The 16,001-nt window shown below is 43.2% G+C and overlaps 1 protein-coding gene across 3 annotated transcripts in view; it reads right to left on the bottom strand.

Annotated features, from left to right (window-relative positions):
- The window catches only part of col4a6 (collagen, type IV, alpha 6), a 125,522-nt gene that overhangs the window by 21,572 nt on the left and 87,949 nt on the right, over positions 1–16,001 (bottom strand). For all 3 annotated transcript variants that reach the window (XM_030430930.1, XM_030430931.1, XM_030430932.1), the window contains exons 5-17: positions 8,821–8,955; positions 8,686–8,730; positions 8,414–8,536; positions 8,249–8,311; positions 7,446–7,481; positions 7,228–7,290; positions 7,066–7,101; positions 6,897–6,938; positions 3,202–3,291; positions 1,448–1,501; positions 1,225–1,287; positions 1,058–1,102; positions 712–765 (exon numbers count right to left, since the gene is read on the bottom strand). In XM_030430930.1, the coding sequence (XP_030286790.1) occupies positions 712–765; positions 1,058–1,102; positions 1,225–1,287; positions 1,448–1,501; positions 3,202–3,291; positions 6,897–6,938; positions 7,066–7,101; positions 7,228–7,290; positions 7,446–7,481; positions 8,249–8,311; positions 8,414–8,536; positions 8,686–8,730; positions 8,821–8,955 (849 nt within the window). The remainder of the gene's footprint in view (positions 1–711; positions 766–1,057; positions 1,103–1,224; positions 1,288–1,447; positions 1,502–3,201; positions 3,292–6,896; positions 6,939–7,065; positions 7,102–7,227; positions 7,291–7,445; positions 7,482–8,248; positions 8,312–8,413; positions 8,537–8,685; positions 8,731–8,820; positions 8,956–16,001) is intronic.

Raw genomic sequence — 16,001 nt, 5'->3', positions numbered from 1 at the left:
AGATTATCTTATTAAACAGCGTGGTGACATTTTCTTCATCTGCTTCTTCAGGTTAAAATCATCTCATCAACACTGGCACCATCTGCTGGTAAAACAGAGGCGATGCAATATATAAACAGTGCTCCTGATCCGTTATTTACTCAGCAGGTTTCCAACTAACAATGATGCTTACTGTCAAACAATGTTTTGATTAATTTCTTGAGTAATTATGTGGATGTTTGTCCTACAAATGTCAGAAAATGGATATCCAACTCAAAGATATTCAGATTACTGTCATGTAGAGGACAGAAACTGGAAAATATTCACATTTAAGGAGCTGAAGTCAAGATGAAATGACTCAGAATGATTATTAGAAAACAAAATTAAATACACTTAAAGCAGTTTTTAGGTACCCTAAAACAAAGCTTGATTTTTGTTGCTGTTAATTTACACTATTTTCCCACAATGCAATGCACGTTCAAGTTTCTTATGGCTGGAAATGACAGTAAGAAGGTGGTGAAACAGTGTCAGGAACACGTCAAAAGACTGAACATAACACAACGTTTGCTTCATATTTGTTAGGTCTGATTGATGAAGAATGCAATTTGATCGACGCCTGACATTTTAAGTATGTCGATGTCTTGCATACTATAAATGTTAGTATATTAAGTACTGTATGAAGTAAGTATGCAGTGTGGAAAAAGTGTGGGAAACAACACACACTCATCTTACCTTGGGTCCGATGTATCCTGGTTGTCCGGGGAAACCTGGGTTGCCTCTCGCTCCCTGTGACCGAAACAAAACTGGGTTGATTCACTGCACAGATGACTTAACATATTCCCCTGCTCTAAATATAATAAAAAATGATTTATTATAAGGACGAAACTTGTACTTTTTGTGCATTTTACTCAAAATCCGTCAATACTTCCACTTATGTAAACACTGAATGGAGGATTGATGGCTTATAACAGACTATTTTCTCTACAAGAGTCGAATGCTTATAGTACAATAAATGTTTTTATCAGTACCTCAGAATTAAATGCATTTTGAATGTAGGAACAGTATTATAAAAGCTTACTGGTTGTCCTAAAACTCCAGGTGGCCCGTTAAAACCAGGAGGACCCTGTTTGGTGGAATCAAAGAAGACATCAATCACAGAGGAAGAAGTAAAGGAAAAGTGAGAGAGGAACTACTTCGTCTTAAATGTATGAAAAAACTTTAATACAGTCAGCCGTTAGCTCTTACTCTTGCCCCGGGGTACCCAGGAATGCCTTTTTCTCCATATTCACCACGAAAACCGAAAGGTCCCTGAAAACAAGTAAAGAAAAATGACCTTACTTGAGCTCTATAGCCAGAATTTTTCTCACTGACCTTTCCGCATGTTTGGTACGATATTCCCAAGTCACGATCATCAGCATATCTAATGACTTGGATAGAAATGTCAATGAAAAGGTACGGAAATACGTACGGGTCTACCAGGACCGCCGGAGTATCCTCTGATTCCTTTTGGACCTGGTTCACCCTTTGAGAAAGACAGAGAGATAACAAAGGTGAACTTCTGCAGAACGACGGAAATTAAATTCTGATTATATTTAGATTGTCCAGTGAATAAATTGTGTGTTACATCTTCTTTGTAGCAAAACTTACCTTTGAAATTCCACGCAAACAGTAAAATCTCACCCAAAACAAAAAGCTAGTTTAAAGGGTGACGGGACTGATATGTTGATCATGCAGATTTTGAAACAGATTCTTTGCTCCCATTGAAGCCACAGAGCTGTTCAAACCCCAGAAAGGATGCACTGTGTTGGGCTCGGAACGCTGAAGAATCCGGAGTGGATGATTTGGATTATTTTCATCTCGATGGTTAGCAACAAGGGGGTCAGGGAAAGCTACCTCTGATGTTCACAGTGGGGTTTTTTCCACTCCGAGAACTGACACAGAGCTAAACTGAACTTAAGTGGTCATGTCATGTATCCAAGAGTTGGAGTAAACCTCAGAAATGCAAGAGATCAGCACTTAATTCTCCATAGCGATGGTTCAACTTGTAAAGATACAGTAGGTGTTTCAGGGACTCTTGTCTGTATCTGGATCGACTCTTGAGAACCGTTGCAACAAACCTGCATTCCTTTGTCTCCTTTGGGAAAACCCACAAACTCCACAACGCCATTGATCATTGGCTGGCCGGGGTCGCCGGGCAAGCCCACGTCGCCCTGGATGCCGTAACCAAGGAAAAGAGAGTTGTTTACACGGGTCAGCGTGGCGACGGGGATACGGCGGTAAGGCGAGGGCAGAGAGTTTGGGGGCATTTATGGGGGACCGACCGGTGGACGAGGTCATGGAAGGGGATGTTGTTGTGCACACGGTGAGCAGAGGAGCGAGGACGTGTCGGGGGTGATGGTGAGAGGATGGTCCTACTGTAGTATCAAGTTAATGTCTTTGGATGTTAAACTTACATCCAAGAATCTCCAGAGGCGGAAAGGATCTGATAGAAACGGCAAGAATTTAAAAGCAATACGTTTGACTTTTTCTCCATCTACGGATTTAGTTAGTCATTCAGATTTTGGCCTCCTGGACCGCTAGGGCTAGCTAGCATTGTGTCAGCTGTTTTTTTTTTTGCATCTCCAAGGTCAATCATGGACCTCCAAGCTTCACCCCTGGAAGAAAAGCTTTGCAAGCTTCTCAACAGATGAGTTTGGATGTCTTAAACCGGTACAACATTGTTACGATCCAATCTTAGTTGAATGCGAAAGCGTAGTTAACTGCTAATGAATGTATAATACAGATTGAGTTATTCTCAATAAAGCATAACAAATGACATAAGAAACTACATTGTATCCCCTGTTAATGCATTTCAAGATCACACATTCAGTATCTTTCAGCACCTTTAGAACAATACTGACAAATTTAGATTATTTCTGCCTCTTTCACTTCTGCGTAACGAACTCCACAGTGTCAGGAAAAAGATGCTGGACTGACGCTCAGTTGGACGAACCTCTCCTCCACCTCCTCCGACTCCTCACCTCCGCACCAACACGTCCTCCCCTCCACGGCTGTAAAGTTTGCTGCAATCACTGCTCCTCGTCCTCTTTAGCCGCCTGCTGCGTTATCCACCTTCTTTTTAATACTTTTATAGCGAAACCCCACCACATCCGTTTGTGTGTGTGTGTGTGTGAGTGTGTTGTGAAGACATCTTCTGCTCCTAGCCTTCCCTTGCCGTGTTACCTTATCTCCTTTGTAGATAGTGAGAGTTTGTTCGCTTCTTAGTGACCCGTCGCCGGGAGTACCACTGGGTCCGGGTAGACCCACGTCGCCCTGAATCCGAGATACACACAACACACCGTTAGCCAATCAGGAGGAGTCGTGGAAGGGGGTGGAGGGGAAACAGGAAGAGGAAGGAGGTCAGAGAGAAGAAAGAGAATGGATGTATGAAGTGGGATGGATGAAGCAGATAGAAAGATAGACTACATCACCAGAAGTATGTGGACACCTGGATACATCTCTCATATGACATTGCTAACATCCAAAACCCTGGACCGAAATTAGCAGCTACAACAGCCTCCGCCTTCCTCACTGTAGACTCAAAACTTCATGAGATTTTTGAGGTTGGGGTTTTTCAAACGGGGAGCTGTTTAAAGGCTTTGCAGAGTGCAACGGCATACGTGAAAACCAGCTGTATTAAGATTTTGATGGTTCCAAAAGAAGCTACGAGATATCTGATAAATTACCTCGTTGTGACTTAACTAACCCCATTTTTTTGTGTTTCTAATTGCGACCATGTCTCCTCTTCCTTCTTTGCAAATGTTTCACTTAACATGCTCCCACTTGGCCTCACTAAACAGAGATACAACATTTAATTATATTTCTACGCAGATGATACGCAGCTGTATCTTCCAATAAAGCCTACGAAGACTATGGTATAAAAATTGATCTCAGCAAACTTTCTTCTTGAAATTAGATCAAACGGAGATCCTTATCATTGGTGTCCGATCCTCTCTTAGTTAATAATCAGATAATCACTTTGAAAGACTTCAACAGGCCAATTCCAATAAATGCGGTGCGACTGCATCAATTTTGATCCAAAACACTCCATTAGTTTGTCCACGTTATAGCGGAGTACACTTCTAAATCAGTGGACTAGATAGATAGATAGATAGATAGATAGATAGATAGATAGATAGATAGATAGATGAGTAATGCAAAGAAGAAAACATGAGGAAGGATAAAGAAACAGAGTGAAAGGAGAAAGAGAGAATAGCAGAGAATTATCTATGGAAAACTTTATCTTGATTTTCTTGTTGATCAATTGTATGAAATTTCGAGCCCTCGTTCTCCACAACTGATCAAAATAAAAAAAAAAAAATGCCAAGCAGGGTAAGTTTCATCCCACAGATACGTCTCTCAACAGGCTCGACAGTAGATCCAGCTGTTCCCACATTCAGTACAACCCCGAATCTGTCTTGAGTTCAGTGTTTGATGGTTTGGTTGAGCATAACATGCATGCAGTGTGTGAGGACTGTTAGTACTCGTGTGCGATTGTTCAAAATGAGATGAGTGGGTGGGTGGGTGGATGGGGGGGTTGAGGAGTTTTCAAGAGCAGGCAAATGGAGTACACAAATCCCAGAGTTCACCGCCAGATGCCCCCCAAACAGGATTAATTAAAAAGGGAAGATGTAGTGCAACGTGAGAAGTAGGAGCGAGTGATTCCAGCACCAGTTACAGTCCACAGGTCGTCCTCCAGAGTGACAGCTCAGACATTTAATGAGTTTGATCTCTTTAATTACGGACATTTTCTTGATTTGAGGATATTTTAAAGGTTGAGGTGACGCATGGTCTCATCAAGATCTCATTTTCTTTCGTATTTGAGAGAAAATCTCAAGTAAAATCTCTGAACTGTCATTCATCTGCGAGGGAAACAAGTGTGTGATGCCGCTGGTCAACTCACAAAAAAATAATTGGAGCTTGCCCAAAAGTGAAAATTCAGTCTTAATGTTCTCACCCTCATGACGATGGAAAGTTGGGCGAAGTATCGTAGTCTTAAAAAACTGAAGTAGATGTCCACTACTGACTTTAAGCCAAGTCTATGGAAGCCCCCAGATCTCAAATTGATTAAAAAATACATCATTTACACCCTTTTTTAAACCATAATCTTCACTGTAGCTGCTAAGCTAAAAGCATTAGCACACACGTGTCTAAACCCGCCATAAGGGCTGTTAAATAATGTTTAATCAAGTGAATTTGGGATCTCAGGGCTTACAAAGAAGACACTGACTTATTTCCATTTTGGGTGAACTGTTCCTTCAAAAAGCCAGATCAGGATTTGAAATGAATCACTGAATCCAGACGTGATTTTGAGTGAGTTTGTTTGTGACTTGACTCAGCGGCAGCTCAGGTCATTTTGAAAGAACAAACCAGACTGAATCAAGTAGAGGGTTCATGTGATCTTTTTATCATACAGAGTGCAACAAACAGTTCAGTAGTCTGGCAATGTGGGGGATGGAGAGAGGAGGGTGGAGAGGACGGAGAGGTTGGAGGGATGGGTGGGGTTATGGAGGGAAGGATGGAATGGTTGGAGGGTAAATTAATGGTGGACGGAAGAAGAAGTGCAGGTTGCAGAGAAAACACCACCGGTCAGATTTTAACATGCACAGTATTATGTCCAACCAAATTATTTTACAGGCATGCATACACGCTTAAATGCACACACAAACACACACCTAGGACCCAGCTAGAGCACTCTAAGCCTGCTGTTGTGTAGCTGATGTGTATGTGAAGAGAAAGTGTAAAAAATCACAAGTCCAACGGTGCAAGATTAAACGTAACGGTGTCCCACAGGGGTCGATACTGGGACCAGGTTTAATCATTTGCTCACGGAAAGAATAAGAAACGTTCTTTAGGAAACTTTCAGACTATGTCGGTGCCACCAACGGTTCATCTGCCACCATTTTGACCACGAAGTGACCATATTTGGACGAGAGGGTGGAGCTGGGGAGGATATCCTGACTAAGGACACGTCCTAAATCACAACCTGCTTAATCGTCTATTTTACTTTCTATTTGGACCATAATTTACTAAATATCATGCTGTGTTGAAGAAGACTTGAAACCTAGAGACTGACACAAATATCAGTCATCAGGAAACTGTTTACTGAGGTTATTAATCAAGTGAGAAGTAGGGGTAATTTTCTCATAAGCTTATATAGAATCTGACTACTTTTTGCAACCAGCACTTTCGCGTTGGTTTCACGCTTCAGATCCAGAGGCTCCATCCGTATTTTACACTTCACTTCAATCTGTTTTTATTATTTTTAAAGAACCTATGAGGGTGGAAACAGAACAATTTTTGTAAACTACAACATTTCTGAAGAAAGTTTTTTCCGCTTCCTTTCATAGATTAACTTTAAAATCATTTTGTACTACGGTGATAAGTCTAGCATGTGTTAGCCAAACGTACTTTAGCATAAAGGCTGCAGGAGGGCCAAAGTAGCTCCCAATAAATAGCTAAAGAAAAGATGCTTAAAATAATTCAGAAACTGCCTAAAAATTCTATATTTAGAATCACAAAGATTTTTTTTTCATTTCCTGATACCTGTTTTTGTGTAACGCAAAGCTAACGCACACCTGAAAAGACAAAAAACGTTGTCACCGCTGAAGTTTATCACTTTGGGTTTTTACACTTTCTCGAGTCCTTGAATGTTGAAATCACAGAGATAAATCGTCCTCCGTGTCACTTTCATGTTTCATTACATTTGTATGTCATTGCTTAAGTTGGAATTAACACTAACTAGGAAGTCAAATACTAACTCGACTGTGATTCTTCTCTTTGTTTATGTGTTATGTTCAGATGTTCAACAAGCCATTTAATGTGTGTGATGTAATCCCTTCGGACTCTAAATGAGCTCTTCAGTCAACAAAGCGTACCTTGTCTCCTCTCTCGCCTTGATATCCGTCACTACGGCTCCCCTGAAAACAACAAGGGTTAACTCGGAGGAACAAGAATATTTAAAATGCAAAACTGAGACTTGTATAACTGCTGTTTACTGTCTTATACTGGAATATAATCATCCCTTTACTCTGTTACTGTACTTACCACTGGCCCTGGGGGACCGGGAGGACCGGGTGGGCCCTAAAGAGGGACGACAGAATCAGAACCAGCAACACAATTACAACTATTATTCACAAATGCTTCAGATGAAATTTAAATAAATCAGAATATTCCGAGGAAGAGAAACAGATGAATTAGTTTACGTACGGGGAATCCCTCCGGGCCACTGGGACCAGTGAACCCAGGTGGACCATCAGGACCTCTGACACCCTGCAGAGGAGTAAATACATATATATACATATAACTGACTGCAAGTGTTTAACTAACGTTGCATTTAATGTTAATTTCATTTCACTCAGCTGTGTTATCTTATTTTGAACATAATCTGTTGTTGCACAGTGAGCAGAAAAAATTGAAAGTCTTACAGGTGCACCGTCCCGTCCTGGTAAACCTGGTAAACTCTAAACGAGGGAAAAGAGAATAAACATTTTTAATCATCAATTCAAAAGAAAACAGATTTTGTTATCAACATTGTTCATTTCTGCCTCTAAGTACAGGCGACATGCTGACAGAGGATTTGGACTAATTACACCAATGTTGTTAGTAATTCAGTTTTACTGTGGCGCCACCTGCTGGACAAACTGCAGGACTGCATGAGATCAATAATGCATGAACCCTATCAATGTGGTTGGAACTCCACAATGACTTTAAACTGTCTTAGGCTCGTCTAAATACATTGATGCATGTTGTTTAAAATGTGTTTCTGTCTTGAAATCCTGAAAGCGCTTCATGGTTCATGGTTCAAGAGTTTATCTCATTGAATCTGTTGAAAAACATTGAGATATCCCCAAAAAAACTAAATGACAAATAGACAAACTACTGGACTGCAAACACAAAGTTGTTTGACAAGTAAAATAAAAAAAAAACCTTGCCACACCCGTTTAAAGAAAGGTAAGAAAAGGAAAGGAGAAGAGAATGAAAAGAAAATTAAAGATGAAGGAGAGTCAAGAAAAATAAAATTATAAGTCAAGAAAAACTAAAAAGAAAAGTGAAGAAAGAAAAGAGAAAAGAAAGGAAAGATAAAGAAACAATCTAGAAAAGAAAAGTCAAGAAATCAAAAATAAAAGTCAACAGAAAGGAAAAGAAAGAATAAAGATCAGTTTTGGTCACATTTTGTCAATAAAGCCGATTAAACCTCTAACATCTGAATCTGTGAGTGAGACGTTACCGTGAAGCCGTCCTCAGAGATGTATCGAGGTTCTCCTTTCTGACCCTTCGGCCCGGTAGGCCCCTGTCGAGGAGGAGAGGACGCCATCAGTGACGATAAACTTCAGATTCTCTACATAACGAGATCCAAAAACACGTAGAGAGGAATTAAAAGTGTTGTCCTCACAGTGTATCCGGGTGCTCCAGGTCCACCTATCCCCCCGAACCCGGGCTCTCCTGGATCTCCTCTGGTGCCGTTACAGCCGTCGTGTCCTGGTGGTCCTCTGCTGCCCTCCTGACCGGGGTGACCCTGCACAGAGGAGGAGAGGTACATGGTCTACATTTTCCATTTCTTTACGGAACTCTGATATCTTCCCAGATTAAAGCTGCACATTTACAAGAAAGAATCTCAAATATCGTCTGAGATAATAAAGTCATGTATCTTGTGTTTTTACTCACAGGTACTCCATCACGTCCTGAGAACCCCGGCACTCCCATCGGCCCCTGTGTCAGCAAACAACCCAGAGTGTTATATAATTATGTCATCTGAAGTAAAGTTTGTTAATTTAGCTTTGCCGTTAACGTAAACGTCACCTTGTCTCCTTTTGGGCCGGATGGTCCTTTCAGCCCACCGTGGCCTTTCTCTCCTTTAGGTCCCGGATGCCCGATGCCACCGCGAGGCCCCTCCGCTCCAGGCAGACCGACCTCACCCAGAGGTCCGGGACGCCCCTGAAACAAGAGAGGAGGGATCATAACTACCATTTATTCTCACTGTTGGGAGATTTCTTGCTTGATCGGTGAGTCGTTGGGTTATAGAGATGTGAAATATGTTGATCAGAACTTCTAATGACCCAAAGATATTCAGTTTACTGTGACGGAACCAGAAAATATGAACATTTCCGAACTCGGATTCATAGTTTAGGAGAGCGCTGCAACAGAAATATTTTGCTGACTGCAAAACTTCACCCGACTTCCATCGGTGGAGGGTGAAAGTTTTCGTTTTGGGGTAAACTTTCCAATCGTTTTCCTCTCCGACTATCAAGAGTCTGACCAACTAATCGGTTTGGTTGATTTATGAGTGCAACAGGACGTTAACCGTCGTTATTGACTGAACTCGACTCTGATCCTAGCCGATATCTGCACAACCATTCATAAGCATTTAAGGGCTGCGACCAATGGCTTTACTTGATCAATTAAAAGCCAATCTTCATTTGATTAACCCCTGATAATATCAGCTGATTGATCGGCTATCTGCTTTTTACCTGCTCAGAACTATCATTAATATTCTGGCCTTTAATATTCTGCTTTTGCTCCGCTGACTACACTTTGCGACAGGCTGTTAGGTGATTCAAAGTCTTCATTTTCCCTCCTTTGATCGACGTCCTCACACAACATCGTCGACCCAGCGAGGTTTGTCTTTGTGTTTTGGATTCGATCGGGTGTGTTTTTACTTGAGACGGGAACATGTCCGGGCGGGGGGGGAAAAAAAACCCAGCTGTGGAGCTTTTCTTTTTTCTCATGGAGGGATGTGAACCACGTGAGCGTGCCTCACAATCCCAGATCTCTGAGGGATGGTGAGGCGCTTTACGTGGGCATGTAGCTGCATGTGGGCTCAGGTGGTGGTCTGGAGGAAAAAAGTGCTACTGTGGAGAAAGAAAAGGCATTTTTTTTCCCCAATGTAACTTATGATAAAGATGCACCTTTTAAGGATATTTAGACAGAAATAGATTATTTTAAAGCTTTTATCTCGTATTGAATGATCTGGTGACTGACTGTACTACCGATTCAAACCACACGGTGGCAGTAAAAAAACAGAGACGCAGTGTTAGCAGGTGGGTTTGTGCTGATTTGGAGCTGGAGTCGAACACATTCACACTGCAGCTTTCGACCACTGACAACCTGCCATTAGCTGATAATTTAAGCAGTGTAACAGAGGAGGCAGATGGAGGGAGGAGGGACGGACAGATGTCTGCGCTCGGGTCAAAGAGAAGTCAGAGGAGCGAAAAACAGACTCCTCCTGAGTCAATATCCTATTCTATCGACACGCATTGAGGGTTTTTCCTCTGCTTTTAAATAAATGTATAGCATCTAAAAAAATAAGGCTATGAGCAGTTTTATTTTATCGCCACGGCGTGAGGAAATGTGCTCGTAAATTCGCCCATGAACACGTCACACACTGATGTTAACTAGGGAAGTAAACCGGCGCTGCAGATGTACGTTTACCATTTACGAGACATTTACAGAGCTGGGATGCGCGTTAAACTCTTGCATGCATGCACGTGTGCGACCGTGTCCTCGTCTTATATCAGCATATACCATTAGCTTTGCCCGTTGCATCACCTAATTCAAATCACAAGGAGGATGCACACGTAATTACATTCGCACACTAGACTAAACAAGCTATGGGACACACGTGCACGGAGGTTGCACACCATTCATTATGGGCAAGGTAAAGGTTCATACACCCCTTTATTAGCTCCACGCACACACAAAATGCAAGAAGGAAGGTGCCTTTCTGCTCCACACCTGGTCCTATTCATATATAACCACTCCGCCTGCAGACATGAACCCATTTAACATGTTAAGATAAAAAAAAAACTTACAACTTACATCGGAGAAGGTCAAATACAAGTTAAAAACAACCTTTAGCATGTTGTTCTAGCCTGCAGGAGAACCAGACAGCTGGAGTTTACAGCATCCGGACTATTTAGATAAAGACAGACAATCAAATAAATATAAATACCCCTTTGTAACTGTCTAAACTTTATATTTTGTTCTGTGTGGCAAAGACAGAGACACCCAGCATGAATTCATCCGACGGAATGTGTACGTCATACTGAGAGACTGATGCCACTCTGAACGTCTGTCTAGTATTTATAGAGGCTAAAGTTAGCTGCTAGGTGGCTTAGCTTAGCTTCTCACCCTGTCAATGGACAGGGAATATAGGCTACACCTGCACATAACTTCCTGTAAAACCACAACTAGTCATATATTCACTTCTGCTTTAATAGTTATTAGTATGTTAATTAATTAGCTTTAGATGTTCTCTGAAAGGTAGGCTAAGCTAGGCTAACGGTCCACTCCATCTTTGAGCAACAGGTTTGTTTATATTCTTGAGTAACTGTAACAGTGTGGGACATAAAAAATAAATGGCGCCCTCCTCAGCTGAGCCGTGACGTCAGCTAGCTTAGTTAGCTGGCCTCTTAGTGCTATTTATCAATCTAGATAGTTTTGGTGAGAGTTGTAGAGTTTTGGAGATACTGGCAGTCGAGATGTCTGCCTTCTCTTTAACATTATAAACATTTCCAGAAATCATGAGCCATCTGCTCATAGACGCGAGGCGAGCTAACTAAGCTAACTAAGCGGGCTAACATTGCAGCTTAGCCGCAGAGGACACCATTAAAGAACATTCCTAGTTACAGCACGGGATGTTAACATTAATGCCGTCCTCCTCATCTGAGCTATAAAATATAATTAGCTGGCTATCATCTGTTACTTCAGTGATCTGTGATACTAAAAGGAGCAACTGAAACTCTGCAACTCACACCATGACAATCTAAACAGCCCCAAAGGTAACAACATTTACAGAACTTTATCTGTGTAAGTTTGAGGAGGCAGTTAATAATCCTGTACTACAGACTGTAAGCCCTCCAGGATCAACTAATTATTCATGAACACATAAATGAACTTGACTCGACGTGAAGTTACTCTTTTGCCAAATCAGGTGTCAGGTGTGACATCACCCGGACGTGGTTCTTGTTCCTCTACCGCACTTGGCTTTTGAAGCGACAATGATCCTGGATTAGCCTTGACCACGCTGTGTGTGTCTGCAGCTCTGCCTGCAGCCCCACGTGGCCTCGGGGGCCAGGCGGGGAACGGTAATGACAGGGCTGCCGTGCCAGGTAAAGGCAGCCAGCCGGAGCTGTCTGGCTCGCACTCACAGTCACACCTGGTTTCACCCGGGGAAAATATGCGGGGGTCCCACTTTCTCTCACGCCTCGCCTTCGCTTTGTCTCACTCTTTCTTTTTTTTCACCGACTTTCGTGCATCTTTTTTGTCCTCCTTTAAACCGTCTTTGCACCTTTTATCCTTCAACATGAAGTACTTCAAAAGGTCGCGAGGTCGCCTCATCAAAAGGCCCCGGCGTCTTTCTAGTGTCTATTTTCAGGTCACAGGAGTCGCTTTTAAAGACTTGGCTGGGAGCTCTGTCTGTCTGGTGTTATGTAAAAAAAGGTGAGAGGTGAAGTGTAACCTAAGGTGAAAAAGACAAGTTTGGTCTCTGAATGATGCTTTTGTTCTTCTTACCTTTTCCTATTTGCTAAAAGCTAATAAAGTACAAGAAAAAAAGGCCACTAAAATCTGATCTCCAGAGTCTCTTTCGTGCTCGGCTGTTCTTTGAGGGTTTGAGAGAGGAAGCGAGGTAGGTTTTCCGAAAAGGTTTATAACGCCGCTGTTAATTCCCTAACATGGCGTGGAATTAAATAACGCAGTCTGCAGAGGGGAAGATCACAGAGGAAGAGTGGGGAGATAAAAGAGAAGGGATGAAAGGGAGCAGAAGTAAAAGGGGGGGAAACATAGAAAACCAATAAAGAATCACATCAGATTGCACTGGAGCGTGAGGCTGCTCTGAAAACGACCACTAGATGGCGATGTGCAATTCCAAATAGGTCAACAATCCTCACTGACCTCTCTATATGAGAACCCTGCATGCCCGTGAGCCATGTATGTAATGACTGATCCAAAAAGTAGGTCAGAGCCACCAACGAACATTTAAAACACTGAGAATAAAACGCTTTTTTGAATCAAAAACAGTTTCCAGTAACTCACCGTTACATCCAACAAGGACTTTTATACTTTATGGAAAGTATAACTCATGCAAAATCTCTGCTAACGTTTTTCTGCTGCAAAAACTGCTCGCTCATGGCAGACTTTTAATCGGTTGAAACAGGATGTAAACAGTGGTCTCTCGCTCGGCAACCGTCATGCATTTCGGCTAAAAGAGATGGCTAGAAAATGTTGTGATATCTTGTTTAAAATACCTGGATTTATGGCTGCGCAAGGTCCTGACAATCACTAAAATTACCCACTTTTATTAGCTAACGATGCTCTCGAACAATGGTCTCTCGTCTTGCATCTTGACTAGAAAAGGTGGCTAGAAACTGTCCTGACGTCTTGTAAATAAATACCCAGTTTTGTTGCTGCAAAGATGGCTATGCAACACCCCAACTATCCTGTCGGAACAGGAGGCAAACAGCAGTCTCTCGCTTGGCAGCTGTCTTGCATCTTGGCTGGAACAGACAGCTAGAATATGTCCCTACGTCTTGTGAAAAGTACCTGCTTTTGTTACTGCAAAGATGGCTGCACAATGTCCCGGCGGTCACTTAAATGACCCACTAAATCGGTTGAAGAGGGACGTCAACGGTGGCCTCAAATGGTGGTCTCTCGCTCAGACTGGACTCGACTGGAAAAGACAGCTATAAAATGTTGCGATGTCTTACCCAGTTTTGTCGCTGCAACCGTGGCTACACAACACCCCAACTGTCACTAAATGTACCCACTTTTATCGGTTGAGGCAGGACGTGAACTGTGGTCTCGTCCAGTGGACTCTCGCTCGCCTGAACTACGGATCTGGCAAGTTGGCCGAATATTTGGCTGCGGGGGATTAAAATCTGGATTTATTATTCAAAGTGGTTCACATCTGGTCTGCACACATTAAACTAATAATGTACTTTGCTTTTTATACACATGGAGACAAATTTTATCAGAGATCAGTCTATCCAGCGGCCAGCGTCTCCCCGACACCCTTGCCAGTTGGCATCCCCGTCTGTTTTCATGCCATCCCGTCGGGTCTCCGCCCGGCTCTTCCAGACCTTCCATCCTCATCACCTTCCAGCAGACTGGTCAGTTTGTAGGCCCAAATCCCCTCCAGCACAAAGGGCACAATGGAGCCCATTCTGGGCCACTAAGCTCTCTGGACTTACTGCTCCCATCGGGCCTACCTCACTTCCTGATAGAGGAGAGTGCTTGGACAGACAGATTCTAGCTGCCATGCGTGTGAAACCCGGTGTGTGTGTGTGTCGTCCGTGAACCCACGCGCACGCAAACGCGATCGCACACAGCCTCGGGCCCTCGGAGGACTTATCTGGACGCATTGTTTTGAGCGGCGAGCGCGCTAGGGGGAAGATTTTAGCTGTCACACCGCATGCTCACTGGGGGACTTTGATGGGAGAGGGGGGCGCTGGCAAACGTTGGGTCTTTGGGTGCAAGTTTAATCAGCGGGGCAGTGTGATAACCCAATTACGGTTCGAGCCAGATGCAGACACACACACATGACTTGGCAAAACCTCAAAAAAAAAAAAGGGCCGAGCGATGGCTACAAAGTGTGCTCGGAGAATGGGACTTTTGATGCCGCTAGAGATGAAACAAGAAGTGAAAACACTAACGAATAATTCAGCGGCTCCCACAGCCGTCGGCACGCACAGACGAGAGGGTCCGAGGGAAATCCTCTCTAGATGGGAATGTTTAGGTTGCGTCGTCTTTTTTTCCACCCCTTCCTATCCACTCCAGCGATCACACCGCAAACCCAAACACCTTCGTTTATCTCAGACATGTTTGTCCTTCTCGGGATGAGTGATGATTCAGCAGCCAAGGACACAGCGAGCGAGGGGAGATAGTCGGAGCATAGGGGCAGTCGAGATTGAATTTCTCAGATACTCGGAGAGGCAACTGGGCTCCGAGGATGTGACCACACCTTGTTGAAAGTTTGAACAGCTGCTCATGGGAAACAAACCCCCTAGAGAAACAAGGAACCCTAAAAAAGAAGGAAGGGTCCAGAATGTGGTGCAGGTTGTGTTGAAGTCTATGAGAGATGCATGAAGAAACGCACTAGAACCCGACATATCTACGGTCGTATGAAAGACAACGCCTCATAGAGCAGATGAACCACTGTTCTTTTATCAATACGTCATTCGAAAGGCTTCTGTTCATCTGATCAGAAGTCATACAACCGTAGATATGTTGGGTTTTAGCCGGTTTCAATCCAGCTGTCAACACAGTCTGGTACCCAAGCAAGACTCAGAGACGTAACAACCCTTCCTTCTCTTTCAAGTTTCTTGTTTCGCGAGATGTTTTGTTTCCCAAACATAGAGCAACTGCATATGAGCCCATGTCTTGTTAAACTAATCAATTGGAAGACGAATTATATTCCCAGCAGTCTTTTCCTCTCCTCCTCTGCCTTCACAACTGATTCCCACCCTTCCTCTCCACCCTCCGACTCATCTGTTTGTGCCGACGGCGGCTGTTAAAACCGACAACCTGTTCTCTCTTTTCATCCAGGTGCTTTCGCCTCCAATAAAAAGCCCATTAGCGGTCGTCCCACGGTGATGACGTCATAAAGCTGTGGAGCTTTCTCAGCTGTCGGACAGGAAGCGAGGCGGAGGAGGAGGAGGAGGGAACCACGATGCTTTCTGTCTTTTTGTGTTATCTAAACACAAAAACACGACGGAGCCTTCACAACAGAAACAAACAGCAACATTTCCAGCTCAAAGGCGCTCAGCACATGTAAAAAGCCGACTTTAACTAAACGGTGTAATTGAGGCTGAAACGAAAAAATTAGCCTGAGGTGACGACAGCCTCTGAGCACAAACGGCAGATGTAATTGGCACGTTTAAAACCTTTAAGGCCTTTAAAAACCGATGCACGGATGTGACTGGTGAGGTAATGCGGACGAAGATGTTTGGCAACGGCTTTAAGATCCATTACGACGCTCAGATATG

The sequence above is a fragment of the Sparus aurata genome, chromosome 10, assembly GCF_900880675.1.
Source record: "Sparus aurata chromosome 10, fSpaAur1.1, whole genome shotgun sequence".
NCBI classification, from domain to species: Eukaryota; Metazoa; Chordata; class Actinopteri; order Spariformes; family Sparidae; genus Sparus; species Sparus aurata.
Note: the sequence above shows the minus strand (reverse complement) of the source record. Positions and strands in the feature narration are given on the sequence as shown.